This window comes from Salvelinus alpinus, chromosome 19, assembly GCF_045679555.1.
Source record: "Salvelinus alpinus chromosome 19, SLU_Salpinus.1, whole genome shotgun sequence".
NCBI classification, from domain to species: domain Eukaryota; kingdom Metazoa; phylum Chordata; class Actinopteri; order Salmoniformes; family Salmonidae; genus Salvelinus; species Salvelinus alpinus.
Genome location: NC_092104.1, coordinates 35,593,194 through 35,612,053, shown reverse-complemented (window position 1 = coordinate 35,612,053; position 18,860 = coordinate 35,593,194). Strand labels below are relative to the sequence as shown.

At 40.8% G+C, this 18,860-nt stretch overlaps 1 protein-coding gene across 4 annotated transcripts in view; it reads right to left on the bottom strand.

Moving 5' to 3' along the window:
• Window positions 1–15,324, bottom strand: part of LOC139545449 (dedicator of cytokinesis protein 5-like) — a 31,931-nt gene extending 16,607 nt beyond the window's left edge. For all 4 annotated transcript variants that reach the window (XM_071353222.1, XM_071353223.1, XM_071353224.1 and 1 more), the window contains exons 1-17: window positions 15,191–15,324; window positions 5,341–5,424; window positions 5,007–5,047; window positions 4,859–4,914; window positions 4,678–4,774; window positions 4,370–4,518; window positions 4,122–4,257; window positions 3,850–4,007; window positions 3,510–3,591; window positions 3,096–3,225; window positions 2,214–2,286; window positions 1,680–1,822; window positions 1,318–1,443; window positions 1,057–1,181; window positions 725–823; window positions 411–483; window positions 168–271 (exon numbers count right to left, since the gene is read on the bottom strand). In XM_071353222.1, the coding sequence (XP_071209323.1) occupies window positions 168–271; window positions 411–483; window positions 725–823; window positions 1,057–1,181; window positions 1,318–1,443; window positions 1,680–1,822; window positions 2,214–2,286; window positions 3,096–3,225; window positions 3,510–3,591; window positions 3,850–4,007; window positions 4,122–4,257; window positions 4,370–4,518; window positions 4,678–4,774; window positions 4,859–4,914; window positions 5,007–5,047; window positions 5,341–5,424; window positions 15,191–15,233 (1,719 nt within the window). In that variant the 5' untranslated portion in view covers window positions 15,234–15,324. The remainder of the gene's footprint in view (window positions 1–167; window positions 272–410; window positions 484–724; window positions 824–1,056; window positions 1,182–1,317; window positions 1,444–1,679; window positions 1,823–2,213; window positions 2,287–3,095; window positions 3,226–3,509; window positions 3,592–3,849; window positions 4,008–4,121; window positions 4,258–4,369; window positions 4,519–4,677; window positions 4,775–4,858; window positions 4,915–5,006; window positions 5,048–5,340; window positions 5,425–15,190) is intronic.
• Between the last annotated feature and the right edge of the window lie 3,536 nt (window positions 15,325–18,860).

Below are 18,860 nucleotides of genomic sequence, written 5' to 3'. Positions count from 1 at the left end.
AATTTTAAGTACCCAAAAGGGCCACTAGATGTCTTGTGATAGATTACATAAAATCCTTGAAAGATACCAAAATTCTGGTAGCTTGCTTGTAAACTTCAAAAGACTCCAGTAATATACCCTCCCTTAACAACCCTAGTGACAGTAACAGACTGGTGTGCTGGTCCCACCTTGTAGACGATGAGGTCATGTCTGCCGTCTCTCAGCGTGGTTCCGTCTCCTTTCATCAGGCGGACGAACGCCATGCCAAACGGCTTCTCTGATTTGTCTCTAGCTAAAGGTAACACAGCCGTGTCAGTGGGGACCCAATCAACGAACTCTGAAGAACACATTTATACTCATGCTGACCAGCTCCCAGAGGGTTAGGGCAGGCTGCCCGGCTGTCGAGTGTTTTAGAAATGTGAGGCACTCACAGTCCTGAGATGATCTGTGTCGAAACATCACCCTGAGATGACAGCGGCCCACATCTTCAATAGGAATAGTCACCTTGTAGGGGGAGAAGAAAAGGATGAGGAGAGGAGTGTATCATGACAAGATTATAGACAGAGAAAGTCATATCTGGTGTCTGTCTAGCATTTTGTAAGCGTGAAACAATCCTTGCCAATATCTCCTCTAAAGGTTTTATTGTTATAGAGCCAAATTTACTTGGAAAAGTAACTGCTGAACTTGAGCCACCATGAGGAGAGTCCTGACAGAAACACCTGGGATGCTGGTAAGTGAACTGTACCTTGACTGTTTCATTCCAGCTCGGCTGCTTGACCTGGTAGTAAATTACAGACTTGTATTCTGTGATCCCATCATATCCAGCTCCAGGAAATATTGCTTTCTATTCAAGGGGATGGAATGAGCTTCAGTCAAACATAGGATACTTTTTTTGCAGATAAGAAAATGTTATACATCCCATGTAAACATTAATTGGGGTAATTTTATATTAAACCTTGAACTACAATGTTGTCTTACAGTCAACCAACCTACATGACCGACATGCAATACTTGAGGTCAAAATTGTTAAAGAAAGAAAGGTGGAAGCACATATAAATGTTAGGACGGCACCCTTACCTCCATGAGATTGCCATCGTTATCTAGAACACTCAACATCACCTCAACATTTTTGGGTGACGTTTTTTTACCACGGTCAAACTCCCCCTGCAGCAAGGTGACATAGATATCGTTCCTCACATACCCTAGAGGAGAATTAGTTGGTTAATACTAAACAAGGATCTATTGCCGGTTACTGCTGTAAAGGCACCTACAAAGTATGCAACCCATTGTTCCAGACACAATTCAGCTACAAAAGATGAAAATGTAAACTTATGGCACCTGGGAGGATGATCTCAGGGAAGCCCATCTTTCTGACGATGGCGGTGGTGCGATCAACAAAGTGAGGGTAGTCCTTCCTGACCTGGGACAGGTCACCAGGAAGCAGCTTCAGGGTCACAAACAGTCCTTAGAACCCAACAGGGCCCGTCAATGAAGAGAAAGTTAATAAGACAGAGGCAGTAACAGAATGTTCAGAATCGATACACACAACCTGTAACGGTCCTATTTAGAACCGAGACCCACATTTCAAAAGCCCCTTCCGAGTTATATTTCTTTGTATTTCATATTCTGGTCTACTCTGCTATATTCTGGGCAAACGGGTGAGTTGTTGCCACATCATGTCAGTGAAGGTCTCTCTTTACCCTGGCCCTTGTGGTTGACCTCCCGGGTGTTAATGACTTTGTTGAAGACGGCGGTGAGAGGCTCGTTCTCTCCAATGACCCGGGATGGGAGTAGAGGAGAAATGATGAGCTGCCTCTGACGGATGTAGGTCTCCATAGCTATCCTGGGAGAAATGGGAAGGAATAGGAGAGGGGGAGAAATATATTGTAAAAGTGGGACTGACAAGTGGATTGATCACCAAACATAGAGCTACAAAAAGCATATTAAGATATTGGAGGAGAAAATCCACAAAATATAAAAGTGCATGTGACCAAGAAGGAATAATAAACAGTCTCCAGTTGCATTTTTGTTAACACTGCACAACAAACCTAGACTTGATCTACAGTATGGTATAGCAATAGAAAGCAGAATGCTGTATCCTAACAGAGTTCAAGCCATTTGTCATTTGACTATAATGGTATAAGAACAGGTTGATTTCAAATGGACTGGGGAGTGGGGACCACTAACACAGGGTGAAAATGAGCAGAGGCTGTTGGAGATTTTAAAACACTCACTGCTGAAAGGGGATGAAATGCTGCTTCTCCTCATCGTCTGCTTTTCCATGGGCGATATCTGTGATGTCCATCACTGTGAACAGAGACGATGACGTTGTGAATGCTGTGGTGATAGGGGGCCATGGCTAATATAATAAGCTGATATCAATTAAATTATCTAGTTATTGCCACTGCTGCTGCTAGCATGGCCTCACTTTAATATCTTTGGTATTTGATTTCCCAGCTCGAGCTATTTTACAGCAGAGGTCTTTCACTCTGATTAAGTAAACTACAGAGTAGAGCCACAATGTTGTTTGTGTTTGAAAACTAGTTATAGGGCCCTCACACACCTGTTGCAATGTACCAGAGAAACAATGAGAACAAGAGACTAGGTAGGATTCCAGCAGGCCGGTCTGTGTGACATTGAGCTTTGTGTTGCAATAGATGGTTCAGTCGGCATTCCTCTTTCTCTCAAAATGTGTCATTTCTTAGGAAATAGCTGAGGGAAATGAGAGCTCTCTATTGCTCCCAATTATTCAGGGTTCAGTCCATTTGTTGTGACACTCGAGGTAACCATTTCTCATCCAACACAGAAATGTAATCCTTCACTCAAAACAAAGAGGGCTGTTAAAAAACTTTTCCCTGACTTCTTTGGCTAGGCATACAATCTGGAAGTGTTTTAGGGGTCAGGAAGGTAAGCAGGTGCAGGTGTGCTTAGGGTGTGTCTGGATTTTATCAAGGACAGGGATTCCTACTGTAACTTTTTATTTAGGCTCTCAATTTATCCATTCACTCAAACTCAGAGTATGGGAAGTGTTCTGATCTCAGATTAATTGAATTCCATTGAATTGAATGTGTGAATGTGAGCAAACAAATATAGTGAAGCATAAAAATATATCTCACCAGCCACACCAAATGGTCTCCTTAACCCTCCAGTGTGTTTCTTGCCCTCTTTGAGCTCCATGCTGCCCACTCTGATAATCTGACAGACGAGGAAGAGACGTGGCCTAATCAGGTCACTGCTGCTCAGATCCTGACCAGATTGGAGGAGAGAATTTCAATGCAAAGATAAGAACTACATAATGCAAGTACAGTGAAAGTTGCTTGGCAGAAAATATTCAATATCTTATGCAAATCTGCTTACATAAAGCTTAATGTGAGCAGTTCAGAGCCTGTCTGAGGAAATAAATGGCATGGCATAGCATGCCCCATCCAAGGACTGTCACTGCCCATCTGTCAGGCCACATGGCTACTAGTTTATTACATTTACAACAGAGAAAAAAGACAAAAAGTGGAAGGGAGAGTTTCATCTGTTACCGTGAAAAGGGCAGGCAGGTTGTTGAGTTTCTCAATCTCTTTGGGCATGCCCATGCTGTCCCAGCGCACAAGGAAGTTCTCACTGCAGACATAAACAAATCAGGAATCCCAACTCACATACCTCACTATAGCCACTCTGTAACAACCCTTTTTCGGTGTTTGACAAGATACACAAATATATCAAAAGGGTGATATAACGTTATGCAATATCTGCATATATGCAACATGGAATACACATGATTACGGGATAAAAGCTTCTTTATGGTGTCAGAAAATGGTATTGGCAGTGATGTTATCTGGTTTACTATAATGCAATGAATTGAATACATTGATATCTGACCTGATGAACTCAGACTGGTCAGGGTCATAGAGTGACATAAGCAGCTCTGCATCCTCCCCGATGTTACACACAAAGTTCTTGAGGTTCACGAAGAGACTGTAGGTGTGCACCGTGCTGAACAGGGACTGGCGCCTCATCTCCAGGTTCTGCAGCCGGGTCTACAGAGGGGCACAGAGACACTGTATGAGCACACACACAATACACCGGCAGGGTAACCAGTATTAGTCAGTCAGAGAGACAAATGAGAGAGAAAAACAACAGCTGGCCCATGCCTTCTCCTCCTGTATTCTGTCATCTATACTGCGGGATGCAGTCTCAAAGGCCCGGAACAGACTGACTGTGCTGGTGCAGTCCGGGTCCAAAGTGTTCCCCGCGTCATCTCGCACCACCAAGTCCAAACCCAGAATCCTGTACAGAAAGAATCACATATAGTTTTAGACAGATATACAAGGGCATATTCTTAGCACAATGACTTTACAAGCACGTTTATGTCACAGTGGAATTAGAGTACAATTCATACCGGTTTCCATAATCAATCTTAGCTGTGACTTTCTTCCTGAGCTCCACAAGGTCATCCTTGGGTAATGTTCCCGACACTATCTGAGATCGATACTCGATGAGGCTGTAGGCCATCTGCTGTACGCCCCTGAAGAGAGTGGTCTTGTTGTTCTGTCAAACAAACAGTCATATTCATCATCACAGCCACCCAGACTTACATAATCACACTTTTCCAAACAGAGTGAGTGTCAGAGTTGGATAACAGTATATGGGTAAAGTGAATAAAATGCAAGTAGGGAGATTGATAAGAAACTAATATTTACCACGTACCACATACAGCTTGTACCATATTTGTGCCCATTCCCTCAGAGTGGCACCGAGCTCCAGTACCAGTGGTAGGTCTCCTGGGATAACTATTTCCTGTTGGCTGAAGGGGGAAGGAAAGAAATAACCAGATATCCCAAATACAATGCATTTCTAATAACATGACATAAAGTGAGTGACACCTTACCCTGTCCCTTCAACTTTCGCCTCCTTCAGGTGGATGTATGAGGCTGGGAAAATGCCCTGTGAGATGAAACGTAAACGTAAACCTCTTCTTCAAACTATTTTCTAATTTCAATGAAACACTATGAACGGATGTACGGTTGTTGCCATACCTTCCGTGATTTATCCCGTAATGTGTACCCTCTGTACCAGCCTGGGGAGATTAGAGATTGATAGATGGATATAGAGACATGACAGAGATATAGGGATAGATACAATAGATAAGATAAGATTGATGAGAAGAGGGCAAACTAGATCCAGATGCTGATATTGACTGTTCTATCTTTCAAGAGCATTTCATTAAACATCGCTGATTATTTTCCATGCATGTCTGGTATTGAGCACAGCCTTGGTTCAATGTTTTACAAAGTTCCAGAGTGTTGCAAACGGTTCCTTAACGTGTAACAGCTTGTTGTATGTGAGTGAGGCTAGACTGTTCATGCTCACCTTCAAATGTCTCAAGTATATGTACAGTGTCTCCCACCTGGAGAGACAGCTCCTGCTCGCCTCTGGAGTCATAATTATAAATTGCTGAGAAAATTGACAGGCGGGGGAGAAAAGAGAGACAGTCTTACTATGTGAACCAACATACAAACACAAAATGACAATCCCCAGCAAGCTCAAGATAAAGGAAGTGGAGACAGAATAATTATATGAAGAGCCTAGAAAAGCTTATAGACTTTGGCCTTTCTGATAGTCATATCTGATAAAAGGTATATGGTAGTCGGGTATTTCTTGCGCTGTGAAAAAGCATGCTTGAGTTAGAGTAAACATTTTTATGCATTGAACAAATGTACAGGTGCATTTTCATGGTGCACGTGGAATTCGGTGTTTGCTGTATACTGGAAACGCAGTTAATAGAAGGGCCCTCAATTGCTTTGAACTTCATTTTACTCTAAATGATATCCTAATACATGTACACTACCGGTCAAAAGTTTTAGAACACCTACTCATTCAAGGTTTTTTTAATTTTTACTATTTTCTACATTGTAGAATAATAGTGAAGACATCAAAACTATGAAATAACACATATGGAATCATGTAGAAACCAAAAAAGTGTTAAACAAATCAAAATATATTTGAGATTCTTCAAATATCCACCCTTTGCCTTGATGACAGCTTTGCACACTCTTGTCATTCTCTCAACCAGCTTCACCTGGAATGGTTTTCCAACAGTCTTGAAGGAGTTCCCACATATGCTGAGCACTTGTTGGCTGCTTTTCATTCACTCTGCGGTCCGACTCATCCCAAACCATCTCAATTGGTTGAGATCGGGGGATTTTGGAGGCCAGGTCATCTGATGCAGCACTCCATCACTCTCCTTCTTGGTCAAATAGCCCTTACACAGCCTGGAGGTGTGTTGGGTCATTGTCCTGTTGAAAAACAAATGATAGTCCCACTAAGTGCAAACCAGATGGGATATCGTATCGCTGCAGAATGCTGTGGTAGCCATGCTGGTTAAGAGTGCCTTGAATTCTAATGAAATCACAGACAGTGTCACCAGCAAAGCACCCCCACACCATAACACCTCCTCCTTCATGCTTCACAGTGGGAAATAAACATGCGGAGATCATCCATTCACCCACACTGCGTCTCACAAAGACATGGCGGTTGGAACCAAAGATCTTCAATTTGGACTCCAAATGACAAATTTCCACTGGTCTAATGTCCATTGCTCATGTTTCTTGACCCAAGCAAGTATCTTCTTATTATTGGAGTCCTTTAGCAGTGGTTTCTTTGCAGCAATTCGACCATGAAGGCCTGATTCACACAGTCTCCTCTGAACAGTTGATGTTGAGATGTGTCTGTTACTTGAACTCTGTGAAGCATTTATTTGGGCTGCAATTTCTGAGGCTGGTAACTCCAATGAACTTATCCTCAGCAGCAGAGGTAACTCTGGGTCTTCCTTTCCTGTGGCGGTCCTCATGAGGGCCAGTATCATCATAGAGCTTGATGGGTTTTCCGACTGCACTTGAAGAAACTTTCAAAGTCCTTGAAATTTTCCAAATTTACTGACCTTCATGTCTTAAAGTAATGATGGACTGTCATTTCTCTTTGCTTATTTGAGCTGTTCTTGCCATAATACGGTATTTTACCGTATAGGGCTATATTCTGTATCCCCCACCACCTTGTCACAACACAACTGATTGGCTCAAACACATTAAGAAGGAAAGAAATTCCACAAATGTACTTTTAAGAAGGCACACCTGTTAATTGAAATGTATTCCAGGTGACTATCTCATGAAGATGGTTGAGAGAATGCCAAGAGTGTGCAAAGGGTGGCTACTTTGAAGAATCTCCAATATATTTTGATTTGTTTAACACTTTTTTGGTTTCTACATGATTCCATATGTATTATTTCATAGTGTTGATGTCTTCACTATTAATCTACAATGTAGAAATTAGTAAAAATAAAGAAAAAACCTTGAATGTGTAGGTTTTCTAAAACTTTTGACCGGTATGTATTCATGAATAGGATTTTAGGACTCAACCTGGACTCACGTTTTAAATAAAGAGATGATTAACATTATTCCTGTTCTTTTTCATTCCTTGAGGCTATGTGTTGGGTGGAGTAAGTGGAATTTTCCCCCTGCAGGTTTATTACAACATCCACACCGAGTGAGGTGGCGTGAGAGGAGGGGCTTGACATCATGTATTATTTATTTCTAAATCACAAAGGAGACTGTCGGTTAAAGGTCACTTTATACAGGGCATACTGCAGCCAACTGGGTCAGCAGAATGCCCTGCCCTCTATTATCCTCCGTTTGTTAACTTAAGTGTCTTCCTGGAGACGTTCCGTCTCTTCCTCCTCTTCTCCGAAGGACACGAGTGGGAGACCAATCACAAAGCACAGTATGCTCTCTCGCTCTCCCGCTGACTCTCTCTCCTCGCACACACACTTCCTTGTCATGACTTGCAGACACACTTTCAAAGCCTAGTACTCAGCATTATCTTCCCTCTATAACAGGAACAATGTGAGGAGCTCTGTCCTGACTTGCATGGTGATAATCCTTGTTGCCGGAGGCTAGATCTCACTGCACGCTTCAACTGGCTCAGCTCATCACACCTCTGAATACCTCACAACTGAACATCAGTATCATTTTCTTTCCATAAGCATCCTTCCCTTCCCATAAGTATCCTTTTCATTTAATTGTTTGCAGTTCCCCTTCAAGTCAAATCAAATTGTATTGGTCACATACATGTGTTTAGCAGATGTTATTGCTGGTGTAGCAAAATGCTTGTGCTTCTAGCTCCAACAGTGCAGTAATATCTAACAATTGCACAACAATACACAAAAATCTAAAGTAAAGGAATTAAGAATATATAAAATATTTGGATGAGCAATGTCAGAGTCGGCATAGACTAAGATACAGTAGAATAGAAAATAATCTAAATGAATAGGCGAGTTTTGTAAACAGCCTAGCTAATCAGTTCTGCTTGGGCGAGTAAAATAGTCAGAGTGAGGTTTCTCTCATTTGTGTCTGGAAGTAGCTAGCCAACTACAGCCAGTTAGCTTTTTAAAATGTATTTCTTTTTGGCTGTTTGATAAATAGGACTGTAATGGTCCCAAAAGTAAGAGGACTTCCGTGGTATTGACATATTTGCAGAAATCCATTCAGGTGCATGTTGTAGCTTTTAGGAATGTGTTCTAATTATCTAAATTCGTGCTGTTGTAACTGCCTGTAAACACACAGTCCAGTTCAAAGTGAATGATGGCAGGCCTGTGTGGTAAATGGCTTGTTTGCATAAAGGCCTACTGTAGCTCTGGGTCTGAGTAGACTCCGGTCCTGAATGAGACGGATGGTTTTATTTACGCTTTCCCTCTATAGAATTTTCACTAATGCTTTAGTATACATAATTCCCAAACGTTCTAAGAATTTATGAAAAAGTGAAAATTACCATATAAGTGCTCGCTTGTCAGAAAATGTTTTTAAAAGTGTCATTCTTCCTGGGGGTGTATATAAACAGACTTGAATAACATTTCATGTTGCTAAAATGCTGTCAGTTCCACTTTAAAACTCCCTCTGCCAACTCAGAAACAATAGCTTTTTTTTTTTTTTTAAATACCAAAGAAATGACTTCTCCCTCTGGTCATGCAGAGAGTGACAATTTCCCGTTTCACCAACTTGACATCGTTCTGACTGTGTCCAGAGCCATGCCTGGCAACAGCAGAGATCTGCCCGTGGTTAAAAATCACGCCAAGCATGTTGTGATGCAGCGCTACTGTCTGTGCCTCAGCACTGCTCACTAGTGCAGCTCCTTCACACTGTTTTGCACCTCTACCTGTGACATCCCTGGCTGGCAGGTTACATATAAACACACACACAGACAGCCTCTTGTCAAAATCCTACCGGCTCTCTATAATCTGACCAAATCAGATTGAAATGCATGTCGGGAAATTCAAATGGCATTTTATTTATGTAAATAATACTTAAAGATCATGTTAAATATTGGATCCTCTATATAGACAATTGCCTTATGATCTGGACGGGTTCCAAAATTAAATGAATATCTTAACTACAATTACTCGAGAGTACAATCAATTTCCTTCACTATGGAAAATAACATTAACTCTATACATTTCTTAGATGTACTTGTTACAAAGGGACAATCTCGAAGTACTACAGTTCACAGAAAACCTACAGATAAAAATATTATATTGACAGCTGATAGTTATCACCCTCTTCCCCTAAAATGAGGTTTACCAGTAAGCCAACGTCATAGACTGAGTCGCATCTGTGACACAGAGGAAGAATATGATAGACAATCAAATACTCTCCTTGAGTGTTTTCGTTTGAGAGGTTACCCCGATACCTGGCTTGATTAAGCTCAAAAACAAGTTAAAAGCTTGAACAGAAGCCAGTTACTTAACAAATCCCAACAAAAACAGAAGAAACTGTTTTCTGTAAACTATATACTTGCTTTCAATGATAGCCATAATGGCATCAAGTCTATTGTCAAGAAACACTGGCACATATCAGACTCGTCTTTAAATTCTGCCTTCCTGAATCCACCTTTATTCAATTATAAACGATCAAGACATCTATCAAACATATTGGTTAAATCAGATGTGGTCAGAGAGAAAAGAGGCCTTCATAAAAGGATGTTTCCCCTGTAGAGCTTGTACCTCTTGTAGTACCATAAGGAAATGTTCTAATTTAGTATGCCCTTAGACTTCTAGGACCTATGAGATAAAATCATGTAGAACTTGCACTACTAAAATGAGTTATTTATATGTTACAGTGTTCTTGTAATAAGATTTATATTGGAAAAACATCCTGCACCTTGAAAGTACATCTCTGAGAACATAAATCCACTATTAGACGTCAAGATATCAACTCGCCAGTTGCAAGACACTTCATAGAACAAAATCATTCCATTAAAGAATTGCGTTTCTGCGGGATCTAAAAAGTTCATCCACCACGTAGAAGAGGTGACTATGACAACAAATTACTCTAAAAGAGAAGCCATGCGGATATATAAATTAAAATCTATTTTTCCACACGGTTTAAACAAATAACTAGATTTCACCTCCTTCCTATAAGCCACATTTAGACTGTTATAGAAGAACACTGTCCATATCAGATTTTACATATTGTTTATGAGTTGGCCCCACACATTTATGAATGGCTTATGTCCTTTGTGGTGGACTATCTCATTAATTGATATAATGTATTTAGGTGAGCGGAAACCTGGGGCGATTGATTTGTGAGTTGCCCTTCGTGCACCCTCCCGTACCCTATAATTCTGTATTTCTTTGTGACTCATTTATATACAGGTAGACCAGAAAAGCCACATCCTTGATTGGTAGATGAGTGACAACCCTGATTAGAAGCACCTGCTGCCCATCTGCTGTTCTTTACAAATGCTGTTTAGACTTTTTTTTATTGTACCTACACACTGAAGAAGGCTGTAAAGCCAAAATGTCTGTGTACGCTATCCCTGATGCAGTGAAAATAATTTAAAACATTGAATAATAACTTAAGCTTTATGTGACATCTTTTTGAGTGCAAACCCATTATACCTCTTTGTTTGTATGAAATGCATGTGTGGTCTGAGGCGTGATGATAGTGCATTTATATCAATAATTGTCAATCTTTTCATTCTATAGCAATGACATCCTCTACACTATCACTGGCATCTTGACGATTACAAATTGGTAGACTACATTTGAAATACATTGTATCACAGACATTAAGCTAGTCCATAAGTGAGGGGTATGTCTTATTTTCAAATATTACTAGGGTTTAGCAGCAATTGACACACAACAAGCTTCATGGATGTTCTGATTGTATCAGCATTACACAAACATAACTAAAAGGTAGCGTCTGTTTCAAACGGTATCTACCCAAATAAGAACAAACCAATACAGTTGCATGGAGTCATCTGTCATATTCAAAATGGGGGGGAAATGTAGTGGAACAGCAACAATACAAAGTATGACTTCAGTCCCCCTTCGACAATGACATGTCTGTCTGTGGTCTTTACCAAACATAGCAAAAGATGAACAAGAACTTGAACACAACATTCCACAGAGGTATGCTAGCTACTTTGGGGGTTGGCAAGCTAAGTCAAGGGCATTCCTTACTAGAATATTGTTATTTTTAGAATGATGCCAATATCCATGTTCAAACAAAGTTGAAACCCAAATTAGTGTCAGAACAAAATTAACATTCTGTACATGAGACCTAAATCATTCTACGAGATTATGGTTATTTTCTGTCCTGCTAAATTCAGAAATCTGTAGGCCTATTATATTTACACATCTCAATGTTTTGTAAACAATGAAGGAAAAACAACCACATGAAATTGTGATTAATTTCCACGTAACTTTGTTTTTGTAAAAATCTATGAAAGGTGTTATTGCTTGATACAGTGATATCAACCAAATATCATAGCCTCAATGTGTTTAAAACAATGGTGCAAGACTCTGTTCAGGATGAGTGTTAATATTTCCTGTAGGCTGGATCGAGTTGTTGCTGTTGTGATTATATTGTATCATTTTTAAATTGTGTAATGTTGATTGCAAGATGGCGCCGACAGACGTGGCAGCTTTGCTGTATTTTGTTTTTGTGTCTGTTATTTCTTATACTATTATCCCAGAACGTTTTGTGTGTTATTACATACAGCCGGAAATAACTTTTGGATATCAGAGCAGCGGTAACTCACCAGCACAATGACCAGGAATATGACTTTCCCGAATTTGATATTTTGTTCTCACCCCCTAGGGCAATTTAACTTATCCCAGAGGCTGCTCCAAGACGCCACTGGCGGAGAAGACGATTCGGAGTGGACTTCTAGTCCGACTCAGGAGGCGTGAACACCATCCACTGCTTCAGAGTATATTACTCGCTAATGTTCGGTCTCTGGACAATAAAGTAGACGAGCTCAGGGCGGGGATCTCCTTCCAGAGAGACATCAGGAACTGTAACGTACTCTGTTTCACGGAATCATGGCTCTCTCTGGATATACTGTCCCAGTCCATACAGCCAGCTGTGTTCTCAGTACATCGCACAGACAGGAATAAAGAACTTTCTAGGAAGAAGAAGGGCGGTGGTGTCCGTTTCATGATTAACCACTCATAGTGTGATTGTGATAACGTACAGAAACTCAAGAGCTTTTGTTCACCCGACATAGAATACCTCACAATCAAATGCAGACCATATTACCTCCCAAGAGAATTCTCTTTGGTTATAGTCACAGCCATGTATATTCCCCCTCAAGCCGATACCACGATGGCCCTCAAGGAACTACACTGGACTTTATGCAAACTGGAAACCACATATCCTGGAAACCACATATCCTGAGGCTACATTTATTGTAGCTGGGGATTTTAACAAAACAAATTTGAGGAAATTGCTACCGAAGTTCTATCAACACATTGACTGTAGTTCTCGCACTGGGAAAACACTCAACCACTGCTATTCTCTCTTCCGGGATGCCTACAAGGCCCTCCCCCGCCCTCCCTTCGGCAGATCACGACTTAATTTAGCTCCTCCCTTCCTATAGGCAGAAACTCAAACAGGTAGTACCTGTGCTAAGGTCTATTCAACACTGGTCTGACCAATCGGAATCCATGCTTCAAGATTGTTTTGATCACGTGGACTGGGGTAGCCTCGGATAATAACATTGATGTATACACAGACACGGTGACTGAGTTCACCAGGAAGGGTATTGATGGATATTGTTCCCACCGTGACTATTAAAACCTACCCAAACCAGAAACCGTGGATAGACGGCAGCATTCACGCTAAACTGAAAGCGCGAACCACCGCATTTAACCATGGCAAGGTGATTGGGAATATGGTTGAATAGAAACAGTGTAGTTATTCCCTCCGTAAGGCAATCAAACAGGCAAAACGTCAGTACAGAGACAAAGTGGAGTTGCAATTCAACAGCTCAGACACGAGATGTATGTGAGAGGGTCTACAGATAATCACAGATTACAAAGGGAAAACCAGCCACATCGCGGACACCAACGTCTTGCTCCCAGACAAACTAAACACCTTCTTCGCCCGCTTGAGGATAACGCAGTGCCATCGACGAGGCCCGCATCGACGCGGCTGATCGTGGACTTCAGCAAAAAGCAGAGTGAGCACGCCCCTATCCACATCGACGGGACAGCAGTGGAGAAAGTGGAAAGCTTCAAGTTCCTCAACGTACACATCACAGCAAACTGAAATAGTCCACCCACACAGACAGTGTGGTGAAGAAGGCGCAATAGCGCCTCTTCAACCTCAGGAGGCTGAAGAAATGTGGCTTGGCCCCTAAGACCCTCACAAACTTTTACAGATGCATAATTGAGAGCATCCTGGTAAGGCAACTGCACCGCCCGCAACCGCAGGGCTCTCCAGAGGGTGGTGCGGTCTGCACAACACATCACCGGGAGCACACTGCTTGCCCTCCAGGACACCTACAGCACCCGATGTCACAGGAAGGCCAAAAAAATCATCAAGGACAACCACCCGAGCCACAGCCTGTTCACCCCGCTATCGTCCAGAAGGCGAAGTCAGTACAGGTGCATAAAATCTGGGACCGAGAGACTGAAAAGCAGCTTCTATCTCAAGGCCATCAGACGAATAAATAGCCATCACTAGCCAGCTACCACCCGGTTACTCAACCCTGCACCTGAGAGGTTGCTGCCCTGTATACATTGACATGGAATCACTGGTCACTTTAATAATGTTTACATAATGTTTTACTCATTTCATATGTATATACTGTATTCTATTCTACTGTATTTTAGTCAATGCCTCTCCGACATTGCTCATCCTAATATTTATATATTTCTTAATTCCATGATTTTACTTTTTGATATGTGTATTGTTAGATATTACTGCACTATTGGAGCTAGGAACACAAGCATTTCGCTACACCCGCAATAACATCTGATAAATATCTGTATGTGATTAATACAATTTGATTGCTGCTGCCTTCATGGCCAGAGGTGCGTTTCCACAAAACTTTCTTGTAAGTTCTTGAACACAGACTTTTTTGAGGTACGTGTGGGTGGGTGTGGCTTGAAACAATGAATGACGTTTTTAAAGGGCAGTGGCCATGCTGATACCGTTCCCCAACCAACCCCTCCTCGTTTTTCAACTGGTCGTTCAGTACAGCACCGTTTATGTTCAATTGAACGATCCAGAACGTAAAAACGTACTGAACGCAGCCCTGGTCTCGCTTGCAAAAGAGACCATCTGAATAGACTTTTACTGGTTAAATACAAAAACAACAGGTACCCGATTGCGATATTATAGGCCTACTGACGTCATCATACTCTCTGAAATGGTTCCCCATTAGTTTTGATTTACCTTGAGGGCGTGTATCCACATAACGTTTCACACAGCATGCCTGAACCAAAGTGACTCATGTAGGCTATGTGCCTATGTTGTTTTCATGATATATGACAGGCTAAAATCACAATGTCTTACACATTTCCAACTATAGGCTTACATGTATGCTAAGGCTACAGTATATGGACAGCAAGAACGTTTCAGCTGGCACAAACGTTACGCACGACGTGTAGCAAGGCTTATTTTCGAGTCAAACCACTCGATTTACGGATTGTTACTGTATGGACATAGAGAGCACGCCCTGACCAAACCTATTCACATCGAATCAACATTCACTTTCTTTCAGGGATTCCCAAGTTACATGTGTGACAGTCAAAGTACCTTAACTTCGCCGATTCCTAGCTACTTAACTTCCAAGTTTAATTGCCTTGGCCAACTTGTAAATAGACTGCTGTGTGAATACAACCCAATTATAAACAAGACGACATAGTTGTCTAACTTACCAACGCCATATTTCTCTTTTTTAGTTGGAATCCAGCGGGTCATTGCGGTGAAATGATAAATAAATAAATAGATGAACTGCTGGGCGGGTGGGACACTTCTCGTCCTGAACACTACAGTTTCGCCATCATGACTTCAAAAAGGGGGGAGGGGAGAAAACTAGGGCTATGCAATTGAACCCAGCAGCAAGCGTTGCCGCGCCTCGTTGCGTAGGCTAAAGATCATTCAATTGAACAAATGTGGCAAATGTAACATAACAACAATTTAATACTAGAACCAAAATTCAAATAAGTGATTAGAGAAACTCACTTACACGAGACCGTGTATAGTGTACATTAGGATACCATACCTTTCACCATGAGAGTCCATTGTGCAAAATAAAACTGGGCACATTACTGAGATAAGGTATGATAGCCACAATTAGAAGTAAGTATAAAACATTTTTCGTTGTCTGAGCAACATTTTTGTCATGAGATAAAGTCAGACTGACATGAGAGAGCAATGGTCTGTAACAATGCAGAGGTATCATGTATAGACCCATGCAGACACTGAGTGTACTATAATATAGGTCAGCCAGAGGCGGCCTATGGGCCAAAACTGGACTGCAAGGAATTTTGGGGATGTTAGTTTTGGTTAAAAAATAAAATCTGTTAAAAAATCTGTTAAAAATGTGCTTAGTTTAGGAAGTCTTTTCCCTAGTATTCCCACGAATAAAAAAAACATGTGATCATGTCTCAATGTAATCAAGGTATGAAATTATTGTTATTTTCAAATGCAATCTATTTTTGGCCTTAGTTGTGGTCAATTTGCAGTGTAAGAATTATTATAATTATGTTCCAGTCCGCTCAAACAAAAATTATCCGGCAGCTGAATCTAGTTGCCTACCCATTTTACAGACGCTCTTATCCCGACTGACTTACAGGAACAATTTAGGGTTCAGTGCTTTGCTCAAGGGCACATTGACAGCGTTTTAACACAATTGGCTTGGGGTATCAAAACAGCAACCTTTCGATTACTGGCCCAACACTCTTAAACCCTAGACTACCTTCCACCCTGATATAGAGCATATTCTGGTGATTCTTTTTATTTTTACAATAGGCCTAACGTTACCATATGTTATTTGATTCAAATTATTTTTACTTTTTTGATTTTAAGTGATTCAACCATTGACTGCTTTGTTTTCCTCAAGGTCAGGAATGTAAGGAATCGACCTGTTGTCAACGACGTAGGCCTCAGTGGACACTGTCAGAGGATGTGTGTGTGTGTGTATTAAATAACATGAGGAAAATGATTGCAGTAGCCTACTTGATCATCAGCAGGTGCACACAGTGTTTGTATTTTAGAGGATGAGTCTGTCTGAGGTTACCATTCATGCATTTGTCTGTGGAAGTTTGCATCAATACGTGCATTGATTGTGATATTTTATTTATGAATGGGCCCCAGCCTCCCCGTAAGACAATGGGCCCCACCCTCCCCCTCCTCACCGATGCAGCTGTTTAGTGGATCCGGCCTGTTATTCTACTTAGCCTTTTGTCTTCACATCATGTGTTGCTGATAGCACTGCACAACCAAATGTTGCTGTCAATAACCATTAGCCATCAATTTGCATAGTTTTTCCCCTTGACAGCTTGATTTAGCTCTCACTATTTGTATGGTGATTTCTCTGTGCATTTTGCTCTGTCATTGTTCTCATGTAAATTTCACACGGGTTCGTTCGGGCAGGGCAATTGCTATGACATTTTTTTGCATTATACAGTATTTGGTTTCTGCTAACCATCACAAAATATATCTTGATTTGATTCTGCAAAATGTCATATCCCCCATCGAAACAGTAGGGTAACTGCAGAGGGCGTTAGTAGTCAGCCCTCAACTCCTAAAAGTAGATTCTCCCAAAACTGATTGGTGGTAAAGAAATGATTGGTACAGTTTTGGTATACATTTACATAGCACTTACAACTGCTATCCATGTTTGTGGCATGCACAATACAAAGAATTTGCAAAAATAACACAACAAAAGAAAAATAATCTTAAACAATAATTGGGTGTTGAGAGAAGGTTTACTGTAGCTACAATTCATTTAAGTTAGTTTTTACAAATCTAATGCATATAAACATTTTAACATGTAATTACACAAATCAGATACAGATAAGGTACCTACAATGTAATTACACTGTACAGTCTACCATGTAAATATATAGGTATTAGGGACAGTTATTGTATATTAGTACAGCATTTAGGTTTATTTATGTTGGGGAATGTTGTTCTCTTAGAATGACTTGCTCATTGTCTGCCTCATCTACAGGTGCAGGATCATAATTTGATCACCTTATTGTTGCAGGAAATGTCCTGCACAGCGGGGAAATGCAAACTCGTAGTGCATTCAAGGTTTAAAAAGGCTTCCAAAATGTGTAATTTTTTCTTCAAAATTTCAGACTTTATTTGCCCTAACTAAACATGTATCAACCCCTACAAAAATTACTATGAATTCTAATCCACACAATAATTTACATTTCCGGTTACTGAAGGATTATTTTCCTGTTTTGAGAAACTGGTCAAATTAAGATCCTAAGTGATTAAAAGATTGGACCACTTACGTGGGTATATATTGGGCGGTTTATGTACTTAAATACTTTTGAATAATTTGACACAGTTTTGTTTGATCCGAGCATTTTTGTGATTTGTGTATTCTTAGGTTTATGATTCAGTGTAGGCCTTACTTTGCATAGAGTAAAGATCTTTAGTCATATTCAGGTTTACACTTTTGCCATGGTAAAACCTTTCGCAAATATAATCTCAACCACAAATGGATTACTTTAATGTATTAATATTAAAAAAGATCCTTTGACAGAGACCAGTCAAATGAAAAGGAATTCTGCAAGCTGTGAATAAGGAACACAATATTGCCATCATGTGACAGACTTTTGTCATTACAACATGACTTTTCTTGAATGGCAAAACAAAAACTCAGGAAGTGGTATACAACTACTATCAAACACCATAGAGAATCATAAAGGACTCTTCATTGTATCGGTTCCGCTATGGCATACGTGGGCGCACTGACAGCGCCATTGAGGCCATTTCTATTTTTAAGTAGTTAATTTCTACGAAAACTTATTTTATTTATTTCACCTTTATTTAACCAGGTAGGCTAGCTGAGAACAAGTTCTCATTTGCAACTGCGACCCTGCCAAGATAAAGCAAAGCAGTTCGACACATACAACAGAGTTACACATGGAATAAACAAACATACAATCAATAATACAGTATAAAAATCTATATACAGCATGTGCAAATGAGGTAGGATAAGAGAGATATGGCAATAAATAGGCCATGGTGGCAAAGTAATTACAATATAGCAATTAAAAACTGGAATGGTAGGATGTGCAGAAGATGAATGTGCAAGTTGAGATACTGGGGTGCAAAGGTGCAAAATAAATACAGTGTGGGGATGAGGTAGATTGGATGGGCTATTTACAGATGAGCTATATACAGGTGCAGTGATCTGTGAGCTGCTCTGACAGCTGGTGCTTAAAGCTAGTGAGGGAGGTAAGAGTCTCCAGCGTCAGAGATTTTTGCAGTTCGTTCCAGTCATTGGTAGCAGAGAACCTCGAAGGAGAGGCGGCTAAAGGAAGAATTGGCATTGGTGGTGAGATAAGGCGGGGCTTTACCTAG